Source organism: Staurois parvus, unplaced genomic scaffold (assembly GCF_062004578.1).
Source record: "Staurois parvus isolate SC_StPar_1 unplaced genomic scaffold, SC_StPar_1.0 ptg002113l, whole genome shotgun sequence".
NCBI classification, from domain to species: Eukaryota; Metazoa; Chordata; class Amphibia; order Anura; family Ranidae; genus Staurois; species Staurois parvus.
In genome coordinates, this window is record NW_028319909.1 from 2,521,591 (window position 1) to 2,542,244 (window position 20,654).

General features: G+C 44.0%; 1 protein-coding gene across 1 annotated transcript in view; it reads left to right on the plus strand.

Annotated features, from left to right (window-relative positions):
- The first annotated feature begins 2,617 nt into the window (after positions 1-2,617).
- The window catches only part of IGLON5 (IgLON family member 5), a 632,942-nt gene continuing 614,905 nt past the window's right edge, over positions 2,618-20,654 (plus strand). Inside the window, exon 1 of the mRNA XM_089665070.1 lies at positions 2,618-3,025. Within this exon, the coding sequence (XP_089521196.1) occupies positions 2,962-3,025 (64 nt within the window). The 5' untranslated portion in view covers positions 2,618-2,961. The remainder of the gene's footprint in view (positions 3,026-20,654) is intronic.

The window sequence follows — 20,654 nt, forward strand, 5'->3', positions numbered from 1 at the left end:
CTACTGGCCCCGGGCCCACGGGCAGTGCCCAAGTATTCGAATGGTCAGTCCGCCCCTGGGTAGGTCGTGTCTTGGAGGTAAGAGTCAGTGGAGACAGATGGCAGGTACACAGCGGTGGAACATGGTTTGTACTCATGTGGAGCAGTAGACAAGTCACACTGATTAATGGTGGAGTGCCAGGAATATGGTGGAGTGCCCACACTCAAAAAAGCCTATAAAAAGGTACCAGGGGCATTTCATGGGGCCCCCTACTGACCCCGGACCCTCGGGCTATGCCCGAGTGCTCGAATGGTCAGTCCGCCCCTGTTCCAATGACATAGTACACACCAGTGCAGTCAAAAAAAATTAGAACATGCTGAATCTTTTCTGAACTGTACTAAAATGCAGCAAAATTATAGCAAAAAAAAAAAAGGAAACCTTGGAAAAATGCACTGGAACACATTGAAAACGCATCCAAAAACGCACAAGAACGCATTAAAAACGTGCATGCAGAAAAGCATCCCGGAAGACATCCAGAATGCATTTCTGTGGTGTGAAGGGGCCCTTAAAGTGGTTCTAAAGGCCCCAGGTTTTTTATTTTTATGCATTCTGTACATTAAGGTAAAAACATTTTGGCATGCAGCTCCCCCTCCCTAATACTTACCTAAGCCAGATCGCCGTGCCTGAGAGCATCGGCTCTCTCTTCTCTCCCTACTTATTGGCTCAGACACACCAGCAGGAGCCATTTGCTCCCACTGCTGTCAATCACAACCAGTGATGAGGAAGCCAGGAGTGGAGCCGAGCAGCGATCTGTGTGTCAATGGACACACAGAACCATCTTTGGAGTAAGCATGCGCAAGTGCCTCCATAGCAAGCATCTTGCTATAGGTGCACTCAGCAGGGAGAAGGAGCTAGGAGCATTGGCGGGGGGACCTGAGAAGAGGAGGATCGGGGCTGCTCTGTGCAAAACTATTACACAGAGCAGGTAAGTTTAACATGTTTATTATTTAAAAAAAATGACCCTTAGATTAAAGTTATGGGCTCGGTATATATATATATATATATATATATATATAAAAATATCTCTAAATATCACCCAAACCATTTGGAAACTCGGGCACTGCCTGAATGCCTGGGGTCAGTAGGGGGCCCCATTAGATGCCCCTGGTACCTTTTTCATAGGCTTTTTCGAGTTTGGGCCTGGGGGCCCCATGAGTTGTCAGTCCGCTCCTGCCCAAACCGCCCTCTCCGCTTCTCGCAAGACCTCCTAATCTCTAGCTCCCTTATCTCCTCCTCCCATGCCCGGCTCCAGGACTTCTCCAGGGCGCCACCCATCCTCTGGAACTCCCTACCCCAATCTATCAGACTATCGTCTACTCTACTTACTTTTAGGTGATCTCTGAAAACCTATCTCTTTAGGGAAGCCTATCCCGCCCTCTGCTAATAATGGAATCTTCTATTCTTCTAACCACTCCCTCCCCCACAGTTATTACCTATTGTACCATTAACCCCTCCCTCTTAGATTGTAAGCTCCCAGGATCAGGGCACTCAAATCCCTCTTGTATTGAACTGTATTGTTGCTGTATTGTCTCCCACTATAATGTAAAGCGCTGAGCAAACTGTTGGCGCTATATAAATCCTGTATAATAATAATATATAAATCCTGTATAATAATAATAATATATAAATCCTGTATAATAATAATATATAAATCCTGTATAATAATAATAATATATAAATCCTGTATAATAATAATATATAAATCCTGTGTAATAATAATAATATATAAATCCTGTATAATAATAATAATAATAATATATAAATTCTGTATAATAATAATAATAATATATAAATCCTGTATAATAATAATAATAATAATATATAAATCCTGTGTAATAATAATAATAATAATAATATATAAATCCTGTATAATAATAATAATAATAATATATAAATCCTGTGTAATAATAATAATAATAATAATATATAAATCCTGTGTAATAATAACATATATATATATATATATATATATATATACACACAATATAACATATAGTATTTTTTTTATTATCATCACAATTTAACCAAATTCACTTCTCCAATTTATCTGAAGTTCCATCTTTTTCACAACTTCCCTAAAACTCCAATCCGTCTACGGAAATCACCATTTTTATCTTTAGGCAGACGAAGGCAAAGCACTGCTGTGTCTCCAGTACAGGAGAAGGGATAAGATGCAGAGGAGAGAGGGAAGGAGAAAGAGAGGAAGAGAGAGATGGAGGCCAGGGCAGTCTCCACATTCCAGTACCGCAGTAACAAAAGCCTTGTGGATGGATGAAGTTAAAGCATCAGGAAGCCCACCAAATCATGCTTTCCTTTTTTTTTTATTTTTTTTTTTTCCAACCAAAACCTCAACACCTTCTCATTGGCTCTACCAACTGCCATCAGAGAGGCAAGCCCCCGCCTGACGCAAGCCCTGATTGGCTCCCTGGCCCTGCCACTCAACTTCCATCTGTCAGAAAGCCCATATGGTTTGCAGAAGGCAATGGAAGAGTGTGTGTGTCTGTTTGTATGTGTGTGTTAAAGGGGGGTGAAAGGGGAATTGGAGGAGGAGGAGGGGGCTTTCAGAGAGAGAGAGGGAGAGAGAAAGAGAGAGAGGAAAATAGGAGAGGCAGAGGAAAAGAGAGAGAGAGAGAGAGAGAGAGTGAGCCAGGAAGGGGGGGGCTTGATACAGATTCCCAGTCTACAATTCCTTCCATCCTCCTCCATCAATCCCTGCACGGCGGCTTTGCACTCTCCTCCATCCTTCGCCGCTTCCCATCGCTAAGAGCGACCGTACTGGAACATTGAGGGAGGGGAGGGGGGATTGGGTTAACGAGGAGCGAATTATTAAAAAAAAAAAAAGAGGAAAAAAAGGAGAGAGAGCGAAAATAAAGCAGCGAACAGAAGAAGGACAGCCGGAGAACAGCGAGAAGCGGAATAAAAATGAAGACGACAGTCCTGCGAGCGTTCCTGACCAGCCTGGCGGTCACGGTGATGCTGACAGAAGGTACCACATTTTAATGAACCTTCTTATGTAGTGCTTTTGGGACCGCGCCGTTTATTTATCTCTGTGGTGTCCCCTGTCTCGGTCCACGACCCCGGCACAGGCATCCGTTAGATTTGTGAATGAAATAGTTTCCAGCAGTAGTTAAATCTCCGGATGGAGGGGGGACCCCTAATTTCTTTTTTTTTTTCATTTTTATTTTTGCCATTAGCTGGAAAGTTGAGCAGGAGGGAGATGATTGGAGGGGGTGGGGGGGGGGGGGGGGTGTTGGTACTTTGGTGGTTCCTGTCATGGATGGGTTTGAGGTGTTCAGGTCTGGTCCATGATATGGTTGGGTTTGAGGAGTTGAGGTCTGGTGGTCCATGATATGGTTGGGTTTGAGGAGTTCATATCTGGTGGTCCATGGTATGGTTGGCTTTGAGGAGTTGATGCAGTGAACACCGGAATGCCTCTGTAGGGATTCCAACGCAGCCTCTGCCAAGTACCTTCTTCCTTTTGGGGAGGGCGGTGGGGGGGGGGATCAAACGCTTTGGACATCTCACATACCAGTTGGATCATAAGTCAAAGGTTAAAATAAAAAAAATGGATTAATGAAGTCATAAAGACTAAGGGAGGGCTGGTGAAGGGGGGGTCCTTTACAATCACTGAGCCCCCCCCCCCATCCCCTCCTCTTTTCTTCTTTGACATTCTAATTACCCTTTCCTCCTGCAGATCTGTACCTTGGCCCCAGGTGGTGCAAGGGTTAATGCAATGCTTCCATAGTCCCCGCGTTGATGACATGCTGTTGGATCAATGAAATAGAAGACAAATAGGCAGGGTCTGTGCTGACCTCTGATCCCGCTAAGAGATCCTAGATGGGGACAGCGGAGGGGATGATGGGGGGGGGGGGGTTATGCCTAATAGGATGTATGTATTGCAGCTGCATGTAGGACCTGCTGTGTACAGCATCTGTTCCGGAGTGGGAACATTAATGGCTGGTGTATCTATAGAGCTGTATAGTTCCCATCTGCAACTCCAATATGTGTCTATACATCACCATATCCTACAGAGTTATTGCAGCTGTCTGCTTTCATGGAGATGTCTCTGCACCCCCATGCATGGAATAGACTACAATGGATGGCCTGTCTAGGAAAGGGTCCTATAGCCCATGCTTGGATATCAACACATCCAGTTACCATCCAGCTTGTTCTGGTGTTTGTTGTGTCTGTGCACCCCTGCATAGGGCTACGCGTTCCAATGGCCTCTTGGCATCTGGATGGATTTTGATGTTGGGGGCCGATTCGTATTTCCTTGTCCTTTAACTGATTTCATGCATATGGAAATCTTTGCTTTGCAACTGCGAGGGGTTAATCTGATGATACAAAGTGATTATAAAATGTTGTGCGTTGAACAGAAAATCTGCGTAGTTCGAAGAACTGCAGGGCCTGACCCTTTCAATGCCAGATTGTTACTGATGATGGTGATGTGGGGGGGGGGGGTGTATTATTTTTGTTTTGTTATTTTCTTGTTGGTGTGGGAATTTTTTTAAACAGATGGTGATGACTTGAAATTGGACAACACTTGAAAATTTTATGGGACCACCCATATATTCTGTACTTCTTTTGGACTTGTGTTAACCCTTCAAAGGACAGCTGCTACTAGTAGTGGGTCTTTAAGAAAAATGATAATTGTAATAATGATGAAAATTGTGAAAATAATAGGAAGAAGAAGACGAATTGAAACAATGAAAAAGATAGCAATATTAGCAATACTTGTGATATAAAAATAGCAACAACAACAACAACAATAATAATAATAAAGGTAATATTGATATCTGTAACAATAATAAAAATAGCAACAACAACAATAATAATAATAAAGGTAATATTGATATCTGTAATAATAATAAAAATAGCAACAACAATAAAAATAATAAAGGTAATATTGATATTTGTGACAATAATAAAAATAGCAACAATAATAATAATAAAGGTAATATTGATATTTGTGACAATAATAAAAATAGCAACAACGATAATAATAATAAAGGTAATATTGATATCTGTAATAATAATAAAAATAGCAACAACAATAATAATAATAAAGGTAATATTGATATTTGTGACAATAATAAAAATAGCAACAACAATAATAATAATAAAGGTAATATTGATATTTGTGACAATAATAAAAATAGCAACAACAATAATAATAATAAAGGTAATATTGATATTTGTGACAATAATAAAAATAGCAACAACAATAATAATAATAAAGGTAATATTGATATTTGTGACAATAATAAAAATAGCAACAACAATAATAATAATAATAAAGGTAATATTGATATTTGTAACAATAATAAAAATAGCAACAACAATAATAATAATAAAGGTAATATTGATATTTGTAACAATAATAAAAATAGCAAAAACAAAAATAATACAAGTAATAATAATTGCAATAACAATAAAAATATCAATTATAAAAATGATCATAATTTTATAGCGCTTTTCTCCCTGGAGACGCAACGCTGCTGTGAAATCAACGTTGGGGTCCTCAGATAATAATGATTTCCTTGATACAATTTGTTACATTTTGATACAAAATGCAACTTTTCTCCTGGATAGACATGGCCAGCTTCTATGTCTTCTTGATGTACCCAATCACCCGGATCTTGCTGAGCATTGCATAACAGCGTCGGTAGGTGCAAAGTGTAGCAACCCAGAGAAGCCAATGAGATGTGAGTCCTATCGTCTGAGAGATGATTTCTGATTGGTTACTTGGGTTTCACGCTTGCTATGAATGAGCCGGGTTCCAGGCTGCTGGCTATGACCGCTGCAGATCATATTGAGGCAATGCAATAGCTGCACTGATTGATGTCACTCAGGTCATTAGGGGGAAGGCAAGGACATTACAGCAAGCTTAATTAAAGGAAACCTGAGCTCATTGAGTGATTGCTGCTGCCATGGCTGACCTCTCCTTCTGAAAATGCTAGTTGCCTGGCTGATGGAGCAGCTTTATTACTTTTTGAGTCCATGACCAAGGATGCAGGTCAGGAGTTCCATCGCTAAGTCAGTGGCTCAGAAACCTGAGACAGCCAGGCTAATAGCATTTTCAGGTCAACAAAGACAGCACAGGCTTTCCGAAATCACTTGTATCTCAGTTTGTAATTTTTACCTAAAAGTAATTTTTAAAGCAATGCTCATTCTCTTTGCTGTTTTATTATTTTCATGCCTGAGTTTCATTGGGTGGTCAGGAATGGCTCAGCCCATCCTCTGCCTCCCACCATTTGATGGCCCAATGCAAGTCTTAGTTTAGCAACAACACTTATGACGTCAAGTGTGGGAATTTCTCAATTTCATAGGAAATCTTTGTGTGACGATGCAAATCTCTGTTCTGTAGCAGCAGCAGATCCTGTCACTATGGGTATGGAATCCAGTTATTTATACAGTTCTCCATTAGTGGATGTTTCTTTAGGCAGTAGGGAAGCATCAGAGGCGTAGCTAGGATGTTTTGCGCCCGGGGACGAACTATACAATTGGCGCCCCAGCCCCCCTCCCCGTTTAATCACATCAGTGACACCAATGATGGGGCACTATTCCTCCCACTGACACCAATGATGGGGCACTATTCCTCCCACTGATACCAATGATGGGCACTATTCCTCCCATTGACACCAAAGATGGGGCACTATTCCTCCCACTGACACCAATGATGGGGCACTATTCCTCCCACTGATACCAATGATGGGGCACTATTCCTCCCACTGATACCAATGACGGGGCACTATTCCTCCCACTGATACCAATGACGGGACACTATTCCTCCACTGATACCAATGATGGGGCACTATTCCTCCCATTGATACCAATGACGGGACACTATTCCTCCCACTGATACCAATGATGGGACACTATTCCTCCCATTGATACCAATGATGGGGCACTATTCCTCCCACTGATACCAATGATGGGGCACTATTCCTCCCACTGATACCAATGACGGGACACTATTCCTCCCACTGATACCAATGATGGGGCACTATTCCTCCCACTGATACCAATGATGGGACACTATTCCTCCCATTGATACCAATGATGGGACACTATTCCTCCCACTGATACCAATGATGGGACACTATTCCTCCCACTGATACCAATGACGAGGCACTATTCCTCCCACTGATACCAATGACGGGGCATTATTCCTCCCACTGACACCAATGATGGGGCACTATTCCTCCCACTGACACCAATGATGGGGCACTATTCCTCCCACTGATACCAATGATGGGGCACTATTCCTCCCACTGATACCAATGACGGGGCACTATTCCTCCCACTGATACCAATGATGGAGCACTATTACTCCTACTGACACCATTCATGGGGCACTATTCCTCCCGCTAATACCAATGATGGGGCACAATTCCTCCCACTGACACCAATGATGGGGCACTATTCCTCCCACTGACACCAAGGACACTTACCTTGCTGACCCCTGCTCCAGCCTAGGCTCCTTCCCTCTCCCATCCACAGCCAGCATACCTGGTTGCAGCAGCACCATCTGCACGGCACACTTACCGGTCAGCTGTCTTCTTCACTTGCTCCGGCCGCTCCCTCACCCGATCTTCGCACTGCTGATCAGCTCCTCCTCTCCAAGCTCCGCCTCCTCGCAGGTGATTGGCCGCCTGTGTGCCTTTCTTGAGCTACAGTTCTGGCGCCCAATCACCGGTGAGGAGGCGGAGCTTGCACAGGGAGGTACAAGCTGCCTTAGGCTGTCTAGTGATCCCGAGGGTGTAGCCAGATGACAGGGGTGGCATGTCATCCCGCCCACACATCGCGTCCAGGGAAAAGAAGACACCGGACCTGCGGACCTCTCTACCCCTCCTCCAGCAGTGCCTCCTGGACTGGATCGTCGTGGAACTGGGACACAGAGCCAGGTAAGACACAGCAGCCCGCTGCCCGCCCTGTACTAAGTTTCCCTTCCATTGGAAGGGGGGGGCGGCGGCACCGCACCGGCCCTAAAAAGTGCCGCCCTAGGCAAACGCCTTGTTTGCCTCACGGCAAATAAGTCCCTGGTTGTAAGCCTCATTTTGGCACCCCTGTACCTTGGCGTCCGGTTACATATGTACCCCCCGCCCCCCCTAGCTACGCCTCTGGTCAGCATCTCAGCTAAACACCTATTGAGAGACTCTTTAAGAACCTATTGTATTCGATGAGCCAGAGCCGACTGAATCTGAGCAATAGGAGCGCTAAAATCACTGTGATGCAGAAAAGTGCATATAGAATGAGCGGATGTGGATAACAAGTGGATATATGAATACAAACTACAGTCACAAGGATTTAAAACATTACGATCATGCATTGAAAATGTTACCTACATCAAGAGGGTCACGTTCATATACAGTTGCAAGAAAAAGTATGTGAACCCCTTGGGAACCCCTTGGGATTACGTGGAGTTTTGCATGAATTGGGCATAAAATGTGCTCTGAACGTCATCTAAGTCACAACAATAGAAGAACACAGTCTGCTGAACATAATACTACACAAACATTAGATGTTGCCATGGTTTAATTGCACATAACATGTAAACATTCACAGTGCAGGGAGGAAAAAGTATGTGAACCTTTGGACTTAATAACTGGTTGACCCTCCTTTGGCAGCAATAACCTCAACCAAACGTTTCCTGTAGTTGCAGATCAGACCTGCACAACGATCTGGAGTCATTTTGGACCACTCCTCTTCACAAAACCGTTTCAGTGTAGCAATCTTCTTGGGATGTCTGGTGTGAATCGCTCTCTTAAGGTCATGCCACAGCATTTCAATCGGGTTGAGGTCAGCACTCTGACTGGGCCACTCCAGAAGGCGTATTCTGTGCTGTTGCAGCCATTGTTTTGTTGAATGACTTGTATGCTTTGGGTCATTGTCCTGTTGCATCACCCATCCTCTGCGGAGCTTCAGTTGGCGGACAGATGGTTGTACGTTTTCCTGCAAAATGTCTTGATATACTCTGGAATTCATTTTCCCATCAATGACAACAATCCGTCTAGGCCCTGAGGCAGCAAAGCAGCCCCAAACCATGATGCTCCCTCCGCCATGTTTCACAGTGGGGATGAGGTTTTGATGTTGGTGTGCTGTGCCTTTGTTTCTCCACACATAGTGTTGTGTGTTCTTCCCAAACAACTCAATCTTGGTTTCATCTGTCCACAGTATATTTTGCCAGTAGTGCTGTGGACACATCCAGGTGCTCTTTTGCAAACTTCAAACGTGCTGCAATCTTCTTTTTGGACAGCAATGGCTTCCTTCGTGGTGTCCTCCCATGTACTCCATTCTTGTTTAATGTTTTCCTTATTGTATATGTGTCAACAAAAATGTTAGCATGTGCCAGAGATTTCTGTAGGTCTTTAGCTGACACTCTGGGATTCTTCTTTACCTCATGCAGCATTCTGCGCTGTGCTCTTGCAGTCATTTTTACAGGACGACCACGCCTAGGGAGAGTAGCAACAGTGCTAAACTTTCTCTATTTGTAGACAGTCTGTCTTACCGTGGACACATGAACATCAAGGCTCAAGGAGATACTTTTGTAACCCTTTCCAGCTTCATGCAAGTCAACAATTCTTGATCGTAGGTCTTCTGAGAGCTCTTTTCTGCGAGGCATGGTTCACATCAGACAGTGCTTCTTGAAACCAGTAAACCCAAAACGGGTGTGTGTTTTTTCAGGGCAGGACAGCTATCAGCAACACATCCAATATCATCACACTGATTGGAGTCAAGGTTGGCTCACTCCTGGCTCCAATTAGCTCTGGGAGAAGTCATTAAGCTAGGGGTTCACATACTTTTTCCTCCCTGCACTGTGAATGTTTACATGTTATGTGCAATTAAACCATGGCAACATCTAATGTTTGTGTAGTATTATGTTCAGCAGACTGTGTTCTTCTATTGTTGTGACTTAGATGACGTTCAGAGCACATTTTATGCCCAATTCATGCACAACTCCACGTAATCCCAAGGGGTTCACATACTTTTTCTTGCAACTGTATATTATAGAATAAAAAAAAAGTCCTGTCTAAGTCCTATAGTCACCTATGCACATCTCTGAAATCAGTTTCACTTTGTTACTGGAGCATGGCTTTCCTGACATCAGGGCTAAGCCCCATCAACTGCCATTCTGGGCCACTGGGACACTACCATTGGGCAGGCAGATGGTCATTAGTCACAGGTCATTAGTTACTGGCCATTAAAATATTTCTCCAGAAGTTAAGGAGATCAGCAAAAAAAGTGAAACTAGTTTCAGAGAGGTACTCATAAGAAGGTTTCTGGCTATTATATTGAGGTGTCTGCTTCTTGGGATGACTTCTGCTTTTTCAACATTGACAGGTGAAGTGCTGACAAGTCCATTTGAAGGTGCCCTTAGACTTCTCAGGTTGGGGAAAACTGCATGATCTGACCTACAAAGGATCTCTCAGCTATGAAAAGCAGGGGGTGGGGAGCTGAAGTTATACCATTGAGATGAGCTCTGAGAGCTGATTGGAAGCAAGAGACACACCAATCTGTTGGAGGTTCTTCCCCTGTCACCATTTTTCTCTTGGTGTCAGGATAACTCATTGGAAGTGACACATGCTAATTGCAGAGAAACAAGGCCGTGGTCAGAAATGACATTACTCTGGATTGAGACAAGAACACACTATAGAGGGCACACTATAGAGGGCAGGGGCAAACTGATCATTCGAGCACTCGGGCACTGCCAGAGGGCCTGGGGTCAGAAGGGGGCCTTATAAAATGCCCCTCGTACCTTTTTATAGGCTTTTTTGGGTGTGTTTTGAGTGTGGGCAAGGACACAGGGGCCCCATGATCCCCAATTGCACAGGGGCCCCATGAGTTGTCAGTCCGCCCCTGATAGAGGGATATGCTTTGTTCATATTTCATGTCTGAGGTTACAGCCGCTTTAAGGTCCCAAGTGAGGGAAATGTGCATACATAATCTGACCTCCCTCGGGCACCACTGTCACCTGTTAATTCCATCACTGTTCATCTTGGTCATATGTTTATGTGAGATTGCTGTTATGGGCCACCAGGCAGATGGTCATTAGAACCTTTCCCTAGACGTTAGGGGTATCAGTAAAAAAAGTGCAACTAGTTTCAGAAAGGTACTCCGAAGGGGCTTTCTGGGTACCATATTGAGATGTTTCCTTGGGAAGGCTTCTTTTAAAAGTTGAGAAGTGCTGACAGTGCTCTACATAAAGGCATCCAGGTTGGTGAGATGTCCATGTGCAATCTGTCCTCTTGGGTTCAGTGAGGTTGGTGAGATGTCCATGTGCAATCTGTCCTCTTGGGTTCAGTGAGGTTGGTGAGATGTCCATGTGCAATCTGTCCTCTTGGGTTCAGTGAGGTTGGTGAGATGTCCATGTGCAATCTGTCCTCTTGGGTTCAGTGAGGTTAGTGAGATGTCCATGTGCAATCTGTCCTCTTGGGTTCAGTGAGGTTGGTGAGATGTCCATGTGCAATCTGTCCTCTTGGGTTCAGTGAAGTTGGTGAGATGTTCATGTGCAATCTGTCCTCTCAAGGGGTGGGCAGGAGGGACAGCTGCCTTGGGCACAGTGAAGATTTGGGAGGTTGTGCTAGTAGGGGCAATTGGAAAGGGGGGTTGTACTAGGAGGGTGGATTTGTGTCAGGAAGGCAGATTTGGGGGGAGGAGGGATGATTGGGGGGCTTTTTGCTAGAAGGGGAATTTTTTGGGGGGGAGGATTAGTGCCAGGAAGGGATTTGTGCTGGGAAAGGGGGATTTGGAGGGAGGAGGATTTATGCTCAGAGGGGAAATTTAAGGGGTGGTGGATTGGTGCTAAGAGGGTGGATTGTGCATGAAGAGGTGGATTTGTCAGAGGGGGGGGGGGATTGATGCTCAGAGGGGAAATTTGAGGGGTAGTGGATTTGTGCTAGGAGGGGAGATTTGTGCATGAAAAGATGGACTTGTTTGGGGGGGGGGGGGATTTATGCTCAGAGGGGAAATGTGAGTGGTAGTGGATTTGTGCTAGGAGGAGAGATTTTTGCATGGATAGATGGATTTTTTTTGGGGGGGATTTATGCTCAGAGGGGAAATTTGAGAGGTAGTGGATTTGTGCTAGGAAGGGAGATTTATACATGAAGAGATGGACTTGTTGGGGGGGGGGGGGATTTATGCACAGAGGAGAAATTTGAGAGGTAGTGGATTTGTGCTAGGAGGGGATATTTGTGCATGAAGCGATGGACTTGTTGGGGGGGGGGGATTTTTGCTCAGAGGGGAAATTTGAGAGGTAGTGGATTTGTTCTAGGAGGGGTGACTTGTACATGAAGAGGTGGATTTGTTGGGGGGGGGGGATATATGCTCAGAGGGGAAATTGGAGAGGTAGTGGATTTGTGCTGGGAAGATGGAACTGGGGAGGGAGAGAAGGGGGGATTTGTACTGTAAGACGGGGATTTTTGTGTGGGGGGAATTTTGGCTTGTAAAGGGAATTTATGCTTAAGGAGTAAGTGTGCAGATTAATGTTTTTGGGAGGGGGGGGGGATTTATGCTGACACATAATGCTCATACATTGAGGGGGGGGTGCCCTTGCACAAAAAGTTACAAAATATTTGATCCTTCTAGGTCACAAGTGTATTTGTTATATATCTCATTACGTAGGGGAGGGAACATACCACATAGGCGACCTGCACCCTCGGCAATCCACCATCACCTGTCAAGTCCATAAATATTCATCTCTATCAAACATTCATGTTTATGTGAGAGTGCCGTTATGGTTCATTGGAGCACTACGTCTGCCAGGTGCTAGGGATTGCATAGCCCCCTTCCATGACAAGTGGCTAGGAACCTCTGCCAGATACTGGGGATTGCCTAACCCACAGGTGACCAATTTACGGTTGCCAAACTACAAGTCCCATGAGGCATTGCAAGATTGACAATTACCAGCATGACTCCCAAAGTCAGAGGCATGATGGGACTTGTAGTTTCGCAACAGCTGGAGGGCCACCAGTTTGACATCCCTGAACCGCTTACATGCTATGTGGCTAGGGACCTTTGCCAGTTGCTGGGGATTGCCTAACCCACAGGTGGCAAACTGGCGGCCCTCCAGCTGTTGCCAAACTTCAAGTCCCATGAGGCATTGCAAGATTGACAGTTACCAGCATGACTCCCAAAGGCAGAGGCATGATGGGACTTGTAGTTTGGCAACAGCTGGAGGGCCACCAGTTTGACACCCCTGAACCCCTTACATGCTAGGTGGCTAGGGACCTTTGCCAGTTGCTAGGGATTGCCTAACCCACAGGTGGCAAACTGGCGGCCCTCCAGCTGTTGCCAAACTACAAATCCCATGAGGCATTGCAAGATTGACAGTTACCAGCATGACTCCCAAAGGCAGAGGCATGATGGGACTTGTAGTTTGGCAACAGCTGGAGGGCCGCCAGTTTAACACCCCTGAACCCCTTACATGCTAGGTGGCTAGGGACCTTTGCCAGTTGCTAGGGATTGCCTAACCCACAGGTGTCAAACTGGCGGCCCTCCGGCTGTTGCCAAACTACAAATCCCATGAGGCATTGCAAGATTGACAATTACCAGCATGACTCCCAAAGGCAGAGGCATGATGGGACTTGTAGTTTGGCAACAGCTGGAGGGCTGCCAGTTTTACACCCCTGAACCCCTTACATGCTAGGTGACTAGGGACTTTTGCCAGTTGCTGGGGATTGTGTAACCCCTTACCTTCCCTCGTCCCCACTTTGAGTGATTATGTAACCCCTTCCTCCCAGAGACCTCCTAATCTCTCCCTCCTTTGACTGCTTACTCTGCAAAAAGAGTATGATAACAAGAATATTGAACCCTTTACCTATGACTAGTCTATACCTGAGCAAGCTGCTGACCCTGGCTATGCTAACCCACTGCCATACTTTAATTCTTCGCTAGTTTCTTCTAGCCCTGATGAAGGGAGAGCATAGCCCCGAAACGTGTTGGCTTTTATATACAACTTATGTCTGGCATAAATACATTTTTTGCACTTGAACATTTTGGTGTGATGCTTCAGTTCTGGATTGATCTATACTTGGTGACAGCTAATATACTGACCGGGACATTTGATTCCATCACTGGGTGTCTGAACTAAATGAGCTGAGCTGCGAGGGGCGTTTAACCCTCTCCCTACCAGGGGCCCACCCAGAATCACATGCACAGTACTGTGCAGGGGCGAACTGACCATTTGGAAACTCGGGCACTGCCCGAGAGCCCAGGGTCAGTAGGGGGCCCCATGAGATGCCCCTGGTACCTTTTTCATAGGCTTTTTTGAGTTTTGGCAAGGACAAAGGGGCCCCATGATCCCCTATTGCCCGGGGGCCCCATGAGTTGTCAGTCTGCCCCTGGTACTGTGAAGTATTTGGAGCCCTCTTTCTTTCAACCAAGAATGGCCCGAGTGAGATGCATGGCATGACAAGGGTTAAATTAACCCAGTTTCAACTCGAGGCTTATTTTGAACGAAAGGCTTAAGGTCCCTTTCACACGGGCATTCCTTATGTCCATTTTTCATCTGTCCGTTTGCAGATGAAAAACGGACCCCCATGTATTTCTATGGACTTGCGGATGTAAACGGATGAACATCTATTTACATCCGTTAATGTCCGTATCCGTTAACATCCGTTTTTGTTATTTACGTAAGAAAACATTATTTTTCTTCTGCAAAAATAAAAACGGAACGGGTGAAAAACGAATGTCAACGGATGTAAATGGATGTAAATGGACCGAAAACGGATGTAAACGGATGAAAATGATTGTAAATGCATGTAAATGGATGTAAATGGATGAAAATGGATGTGAACGGATGTAAATGGATGTAAACAGACCAATAACAGATGTAAATGGACCAAAAATGGATGTAAACGCATGAAAATGATTGTACAAAGATGCACATGGATGTAAACAGATGAAAATTGATGTAAACGGACCAAAAACGGATGTAAATGGATGAAAAATGGATGTAAACAGATGAAAATGGATGAAAAAAATCCGTTAACATCCATTTTTTTTAACATAAGAAAACACTATTTTTCTTCTGCAAAAATAAAAACGGAACGGATGAAAAACGGATGTCAATGGATGTAAATGGACCAAAATGGATGTAAATGGATGAAAATGATTGTAAATGGATGTAAAAGGATGAAAATGGATGTAAACGGATGTAAACAGACCAAAAACAGATGTAAATGGATAAAAATGGATGTAAATGGATGTAAACAGACCAATAACAGATGTAAATGGACCAAAAACGGATGTAAACGCATGAACATGAATGTACAAAAATGCACATGGATGTAAACGAATGAAAATGGATGTAAACGGACCAGAAACGGATGTAAATGGATGAAAATGGATGTAAACGGATGTAAACAGACCAAAAATAGATGCCAATGGATAAAAATGGATGTAAACGGATCTAAAAGGATGAAAACTAATGTAAACCAATGTAAATGGATGAAAAATGTATGTAAACAGATGAAAATGGATGAAAAAGTGGATGTAACGGATGAAAAAACAGATGTAAACTCACCCGTTTTTTCTTTGAAAAAACGTGACTGAACTGAAGAAAAAAAACAGAACGCCCGCCCGTGTGAAAGGACCCTTCTGCTGTAGGATGTCATTTAACCACGTTCTGGACGAAAACGTTTTCCATTGTGCAATACATTGCACCCTAACGCATTTTTTAAACAAAAGAAAACAAAAATAAAATGTACTGGGCCTGATATGCTATCAGCTAAGTGACATTAAAATAGAGCAAGAGGCAATATTTGTAGTACCGTGCCAAATAAACAATTATTTTCAATGCATGCTCCTTTTCAATGCGACATGCGCAACAGACATAGGCAGTACAGGCCCGCGTTTCACAGTACAGACCCGCTTTTCACAGTACAGGCCCGCGTTTCACAGTACAGGCCCGCGTTTCGCAGTACAGACCCGCTTTTCGCAGTACAGGCCCGCGTTTCGCAGTACAGGCCCGCGTTTCGCAGTACAGACCCGTGTTTCGCAGTACAGGCCCGCGTTTCGCAGTACAGGCCCGCGTTTCGCAGTACAGGCCCGCGTTTCACAGTACAGGCCCGCGTTTCACAGTACAGGCCCGCGTTTCACAGTACAGACCCACTTTTCGCAGTACAGGCCGGCGTTTCGCAGTACAGGCCCGCGTTTCGCAGTACAGACCCGTGTTTCGCAGTACAGGCCCGCGTTTCACAGTACAGGCCCGCGTTTCGCAGTACAGGCCCGCTTTTCACAGTACAGGCCCGCGTTTCACAGTACAGACCCGCGTTTTGCAGTACAGACCCGTGTTTCGCAGTACAGGCCCGCGTTTCACAGTACAGGCCCGCGTTTCGCAGTACAGGCCCGCTTTTCGCAGTACAGGCCCGCGTTTCACAGTACAGGCCCGCGTTTCGCAGTACAGGCCCGCTTTTCACAGTACAGGCCCGCGTTTCACAGTACAGGCCCGCGTTTCACAGTACAGGCCCAGGTTTCACAGTACAGGCCTGTGAGACCTGCCGGTGAGTAATAGTAAAACAAAATACATGCGGATATTTCCACATGTATGTATTACCTGTTACAAAGAAACCAACATGGCTTACAACAGTTCCCAGATTTAGAGAGCCACAAACACCATATGAACCGAAGGACCAGAACCATTCTGAGAAGCTGAAAGTCCAGTGTTATAAAACACCAAAAAGCAGACACATGCCCGATATACGGTAGTCATAATAATAATAAAAATTGAGTATAATGAATTGAAACGCTTTGAAAATGAGTGACGAGTGCTTCCAGGAACTGCTAAGTGCTATTACACCACATATACATAAAAAGGACACTAATGCGTAAAGCTATTAGTGCAGAGAGATTACACAATGTATACAAAAAAAAAGGGATTTTTCAGGTGCCACACAAAATTGTAAAAATATACAAAATGCTATTGAAATATACAAAATAATTAAAACAATATCAATTTCATAAAAAACAGCAGAAAATGTTTGTGCGGCTCTTATACATAGGCAATAAACCTCGTGTCAGCATGTTTCACCAATCACTGACTTCCTCAGGAGACTTTGTTAAGATACTGCATAAAATGCCACTATAAATAAAGACATCATAATAATGAGTTAGTTAGTTATTAGTCCGGAGCACAGGCTCATATCCACCCTACGTTATTTGGCGACAGGGTGAAGCCTGCAGGACTTGACATTTTCTGATCATGTGTACTCAGCCCAGTGGCGTCCCAAAGCAGGTGCGGGGGGGTACGGCCCGCATCGGGTGACACCGACCGCACAGGGTGACACCGGACCCGCTCCACGAAAAGGTAAGTTGTAAAGAAAGCCGACGATCCCCGCAGGATGGATCTGATCCATCCTTCGGGGATCGTTGGCTTTCTTTACAACTTACCTTTTCGGGGAACGGGTCCGGTGTCACCCCGTATAGGTTGCATGCAGACGATCCCCGCAGGATGGATGGGATCTGCAGATTGGGGAGCATAATGGATTGGACTCCGATCCATTATGCTCCCCAATCCGCAGATCTGAACCATCCTTTGGAGATCGTCGACATGTAACCTGTACGGGGTGACACTGGACCCGCTCCATGAAAAGGTAAATTGTAAAGTAAGCCGACGATCGCCGCAGGATGGATCGGATCTGCAGATTGAGCATAATGGATCGGAGTCTGATCCATTATGCTCAATCCGCAGATCCGATCCATTCTGTGGGGATCGTCGGAAGGGGGTGTCACCGAGTGTTACCGCACCGGGTGACACCAACCCTAGGGACGCCTCTGACTCAGCCTAAAGCGGAGTTCCGACCCCCCAGCAAAAAAGAAAATTAAAAGTCAGCAGCTACTTATACTGTATTTTTTATTTTTTTATACTTTTTTAATATTAGGGCACTTACTGTACTTGTCCAAGGATCCAGCAGTGTCCTCACCCTGAGCCGATTCTTCAATCGGCTGTCGGGTTCTGGCACCGCCATCAGGGGCGGACTGACCATTCGAGCACCCGGGCACTGCCCGAGGGCCCAGGGTCAGTATTGGGCCCAATGAAATGCCCCTGGTACCTTTTATAGGCTTTTTTGGGTGTGCTTTGAGTGTGGGCAAGGACATAGGGGCCCCATGATCCCCTATTGCCCGGGGGGGCCCCATGAGTTGTCAGTCCGCCCCTGGCCACCATCTTGACTAAGGGAAACCAGCAGAAAAGCCTTGCAGCTTCACCGCCGGTCGCTACTGCGCTTTGTGAATGGGCCATAGTCCTCTGGGACCTTGATAGTGTCTCAGAGGGCTGTGGGGGGCGGGGAAAACTGAGTCGGAAGTGGAAGCAGGTACCTATCAAAACCAGGTACCCGCCCCCCTTTCCCCACCAAAAGGTGCCAAATGTGATAGAGGAAGGGGGGAATAGGCCGAAAAGTGGAGCTTCCACTTTTTGGGAGGAACTCCGCTTTAAGCCACTGTACTGCCACCTAACTGTGAACCAACCCCACTGGAAAGAATGGGAAGTCTACCTGAAATGTAGTATCATGCAGTAAAGCTCTGCTCACATTAGGCAATATGGAATCACAGGCAGAAATGCTGCAATACAGCCCCTGACGCCAAATCGCACAAAAATTTCAGGAAACAAGCGACGCCTCAACTGCGGTGCAATTTTGCTGCAACAGAAATGCACAGAAATTACGGCAAACAGGGTGTGAAGACTTTGCATGACACTTGTCACCCAAAAATGTGACAAGGCTACAAATGTCCATTTAAATGAACGGACTGCAATGCGTGAAACACAGAAATGTGCATAAATTGCCCCCCAAAAAATTCACAAGGGGTTTCCTCTACGCGAAGAGTATATAATGGGGCCTTAGACAAGAAACCACCCAGATTTAATGAAAAAAACAGAGTAGGTAAAGAAAGGATCCCATTTCCAATGCAGAGCTGTGCAGTGCGCGGTTGCAGGGCTGTTGATCTGAGCAATTACCGCCTACCAACACCATCCGCGAGTACAAAACCTTTGACATGAAATCACTCCGATTTAATGGAATAAGAAAACAGAAAAAAAAATAAAGAGAAAGAAATAGCGTCATCTGTGCTCACCTCCCGCTTGACAACCCGGCGTCTTAAATACTTGACCCCCGGTTCACATATCCGCACTCCTGCGGGCGGCGTTTTACGTGGGCAGAACGCATGGGAACCTCGGTTCGCAGTACGGTTGCGATTTCCAGTGCTGGCGGTGTGCCATTAGAATTAATGGCACCCACCCGTGGCTCCGCATTCTTCTGTGTGGGTGGTGCGGCTGCACGGATTTTTGTGCGGATCCGCAGCGGCTCCACCCACACATATGGGAATCTAGCCTTAGGGTAACATCATCCAGGAGCTCATAAGGAAGAAAAATATATTTGAAATATATTTTAAAAATATTCTTCCCAAATATATTGCCATATATTTGAAATGCTACAATTTTGGCCATATTCAATATGATTTAAAAAATAAATAAATAAATAAATAAATATATATATATATATATACTGCATGTTGAGTTGCGTTTTTATTACAATATATATGAAAAATATTTTTAAAAATACATTTCAAATATACTGTATGTCTTTAAAAATACAAATCTACATTTTTGGAATGCATTTACAAATATATGTAAAAATATATGATATAATGACCAAAAAAATCTGAAGAATATAAAATCTAAAAATACAAATCTACATTTTTGGAATGCATTTACAAATATATGTAAAAATATATGTAAAAATGAAAAAAAAAATATGAAGAATATATTTAAAAAATATATAGTTTTAAAAATATATATATATTTAAATAGATTCTTCAGATATTTTTTAACATATAACAAAGTAATTTTAACATATATTTAAACAAATATTTGTAAATGCATTCCAAAAATGTAGATTTGTATTTTTAAAGACAGTATATTTGAAACGTATTTTAAAAAATAATTCTCATAGATTTTGTAATAAAAACGCATTTCAGCTTGCAATATATATATATATAGAATACGGCCAAAAATTGTAGTATTTCAAATATATGTCAATATGTATTTTTAAAGACATACAGTATATTTGAAAATGTATTTTTAAAACTATTTTTCATATATTTTGTAATTTCCACATACAATACATACATATATATATATATATTGAAATATATTTTGAAATATATTGAATACGGCCAAAATTGTAGCATTTCAAATATATGCCAATATATTTGGGAAGAATATTTTTAAAATATATTTCAAATATATTTTTCTTCCATGTGGGAGCCAGCAGAAGAAGCCAGAAAAACTAAACTATTCTACTAATCTATTAGGCCCCATTCACAATTCACAATTGCCAGGATTCTGCCTGCGATTGCCAATTGCTGCAAAATGCGCAACGTGCTTTTGGTTGCCATTATTCTTAATGGCACCCCAAACATTGTGTGACTCTGCTATGATTGTTGCGTGATAGAATCGTACGGCAAAACAGAAGTTTAAAAATCTTGCTAGGCTTGTCACCAAAAAAGGAGCACGCTACTTTCGGGTGACAGACTCGCATAGGGCAGCGCATTGAAGTCAATAGGCGGCCCTATGGGTGAAACATGGAATCGCACTACAAGAATCGTGAGTAGGAATG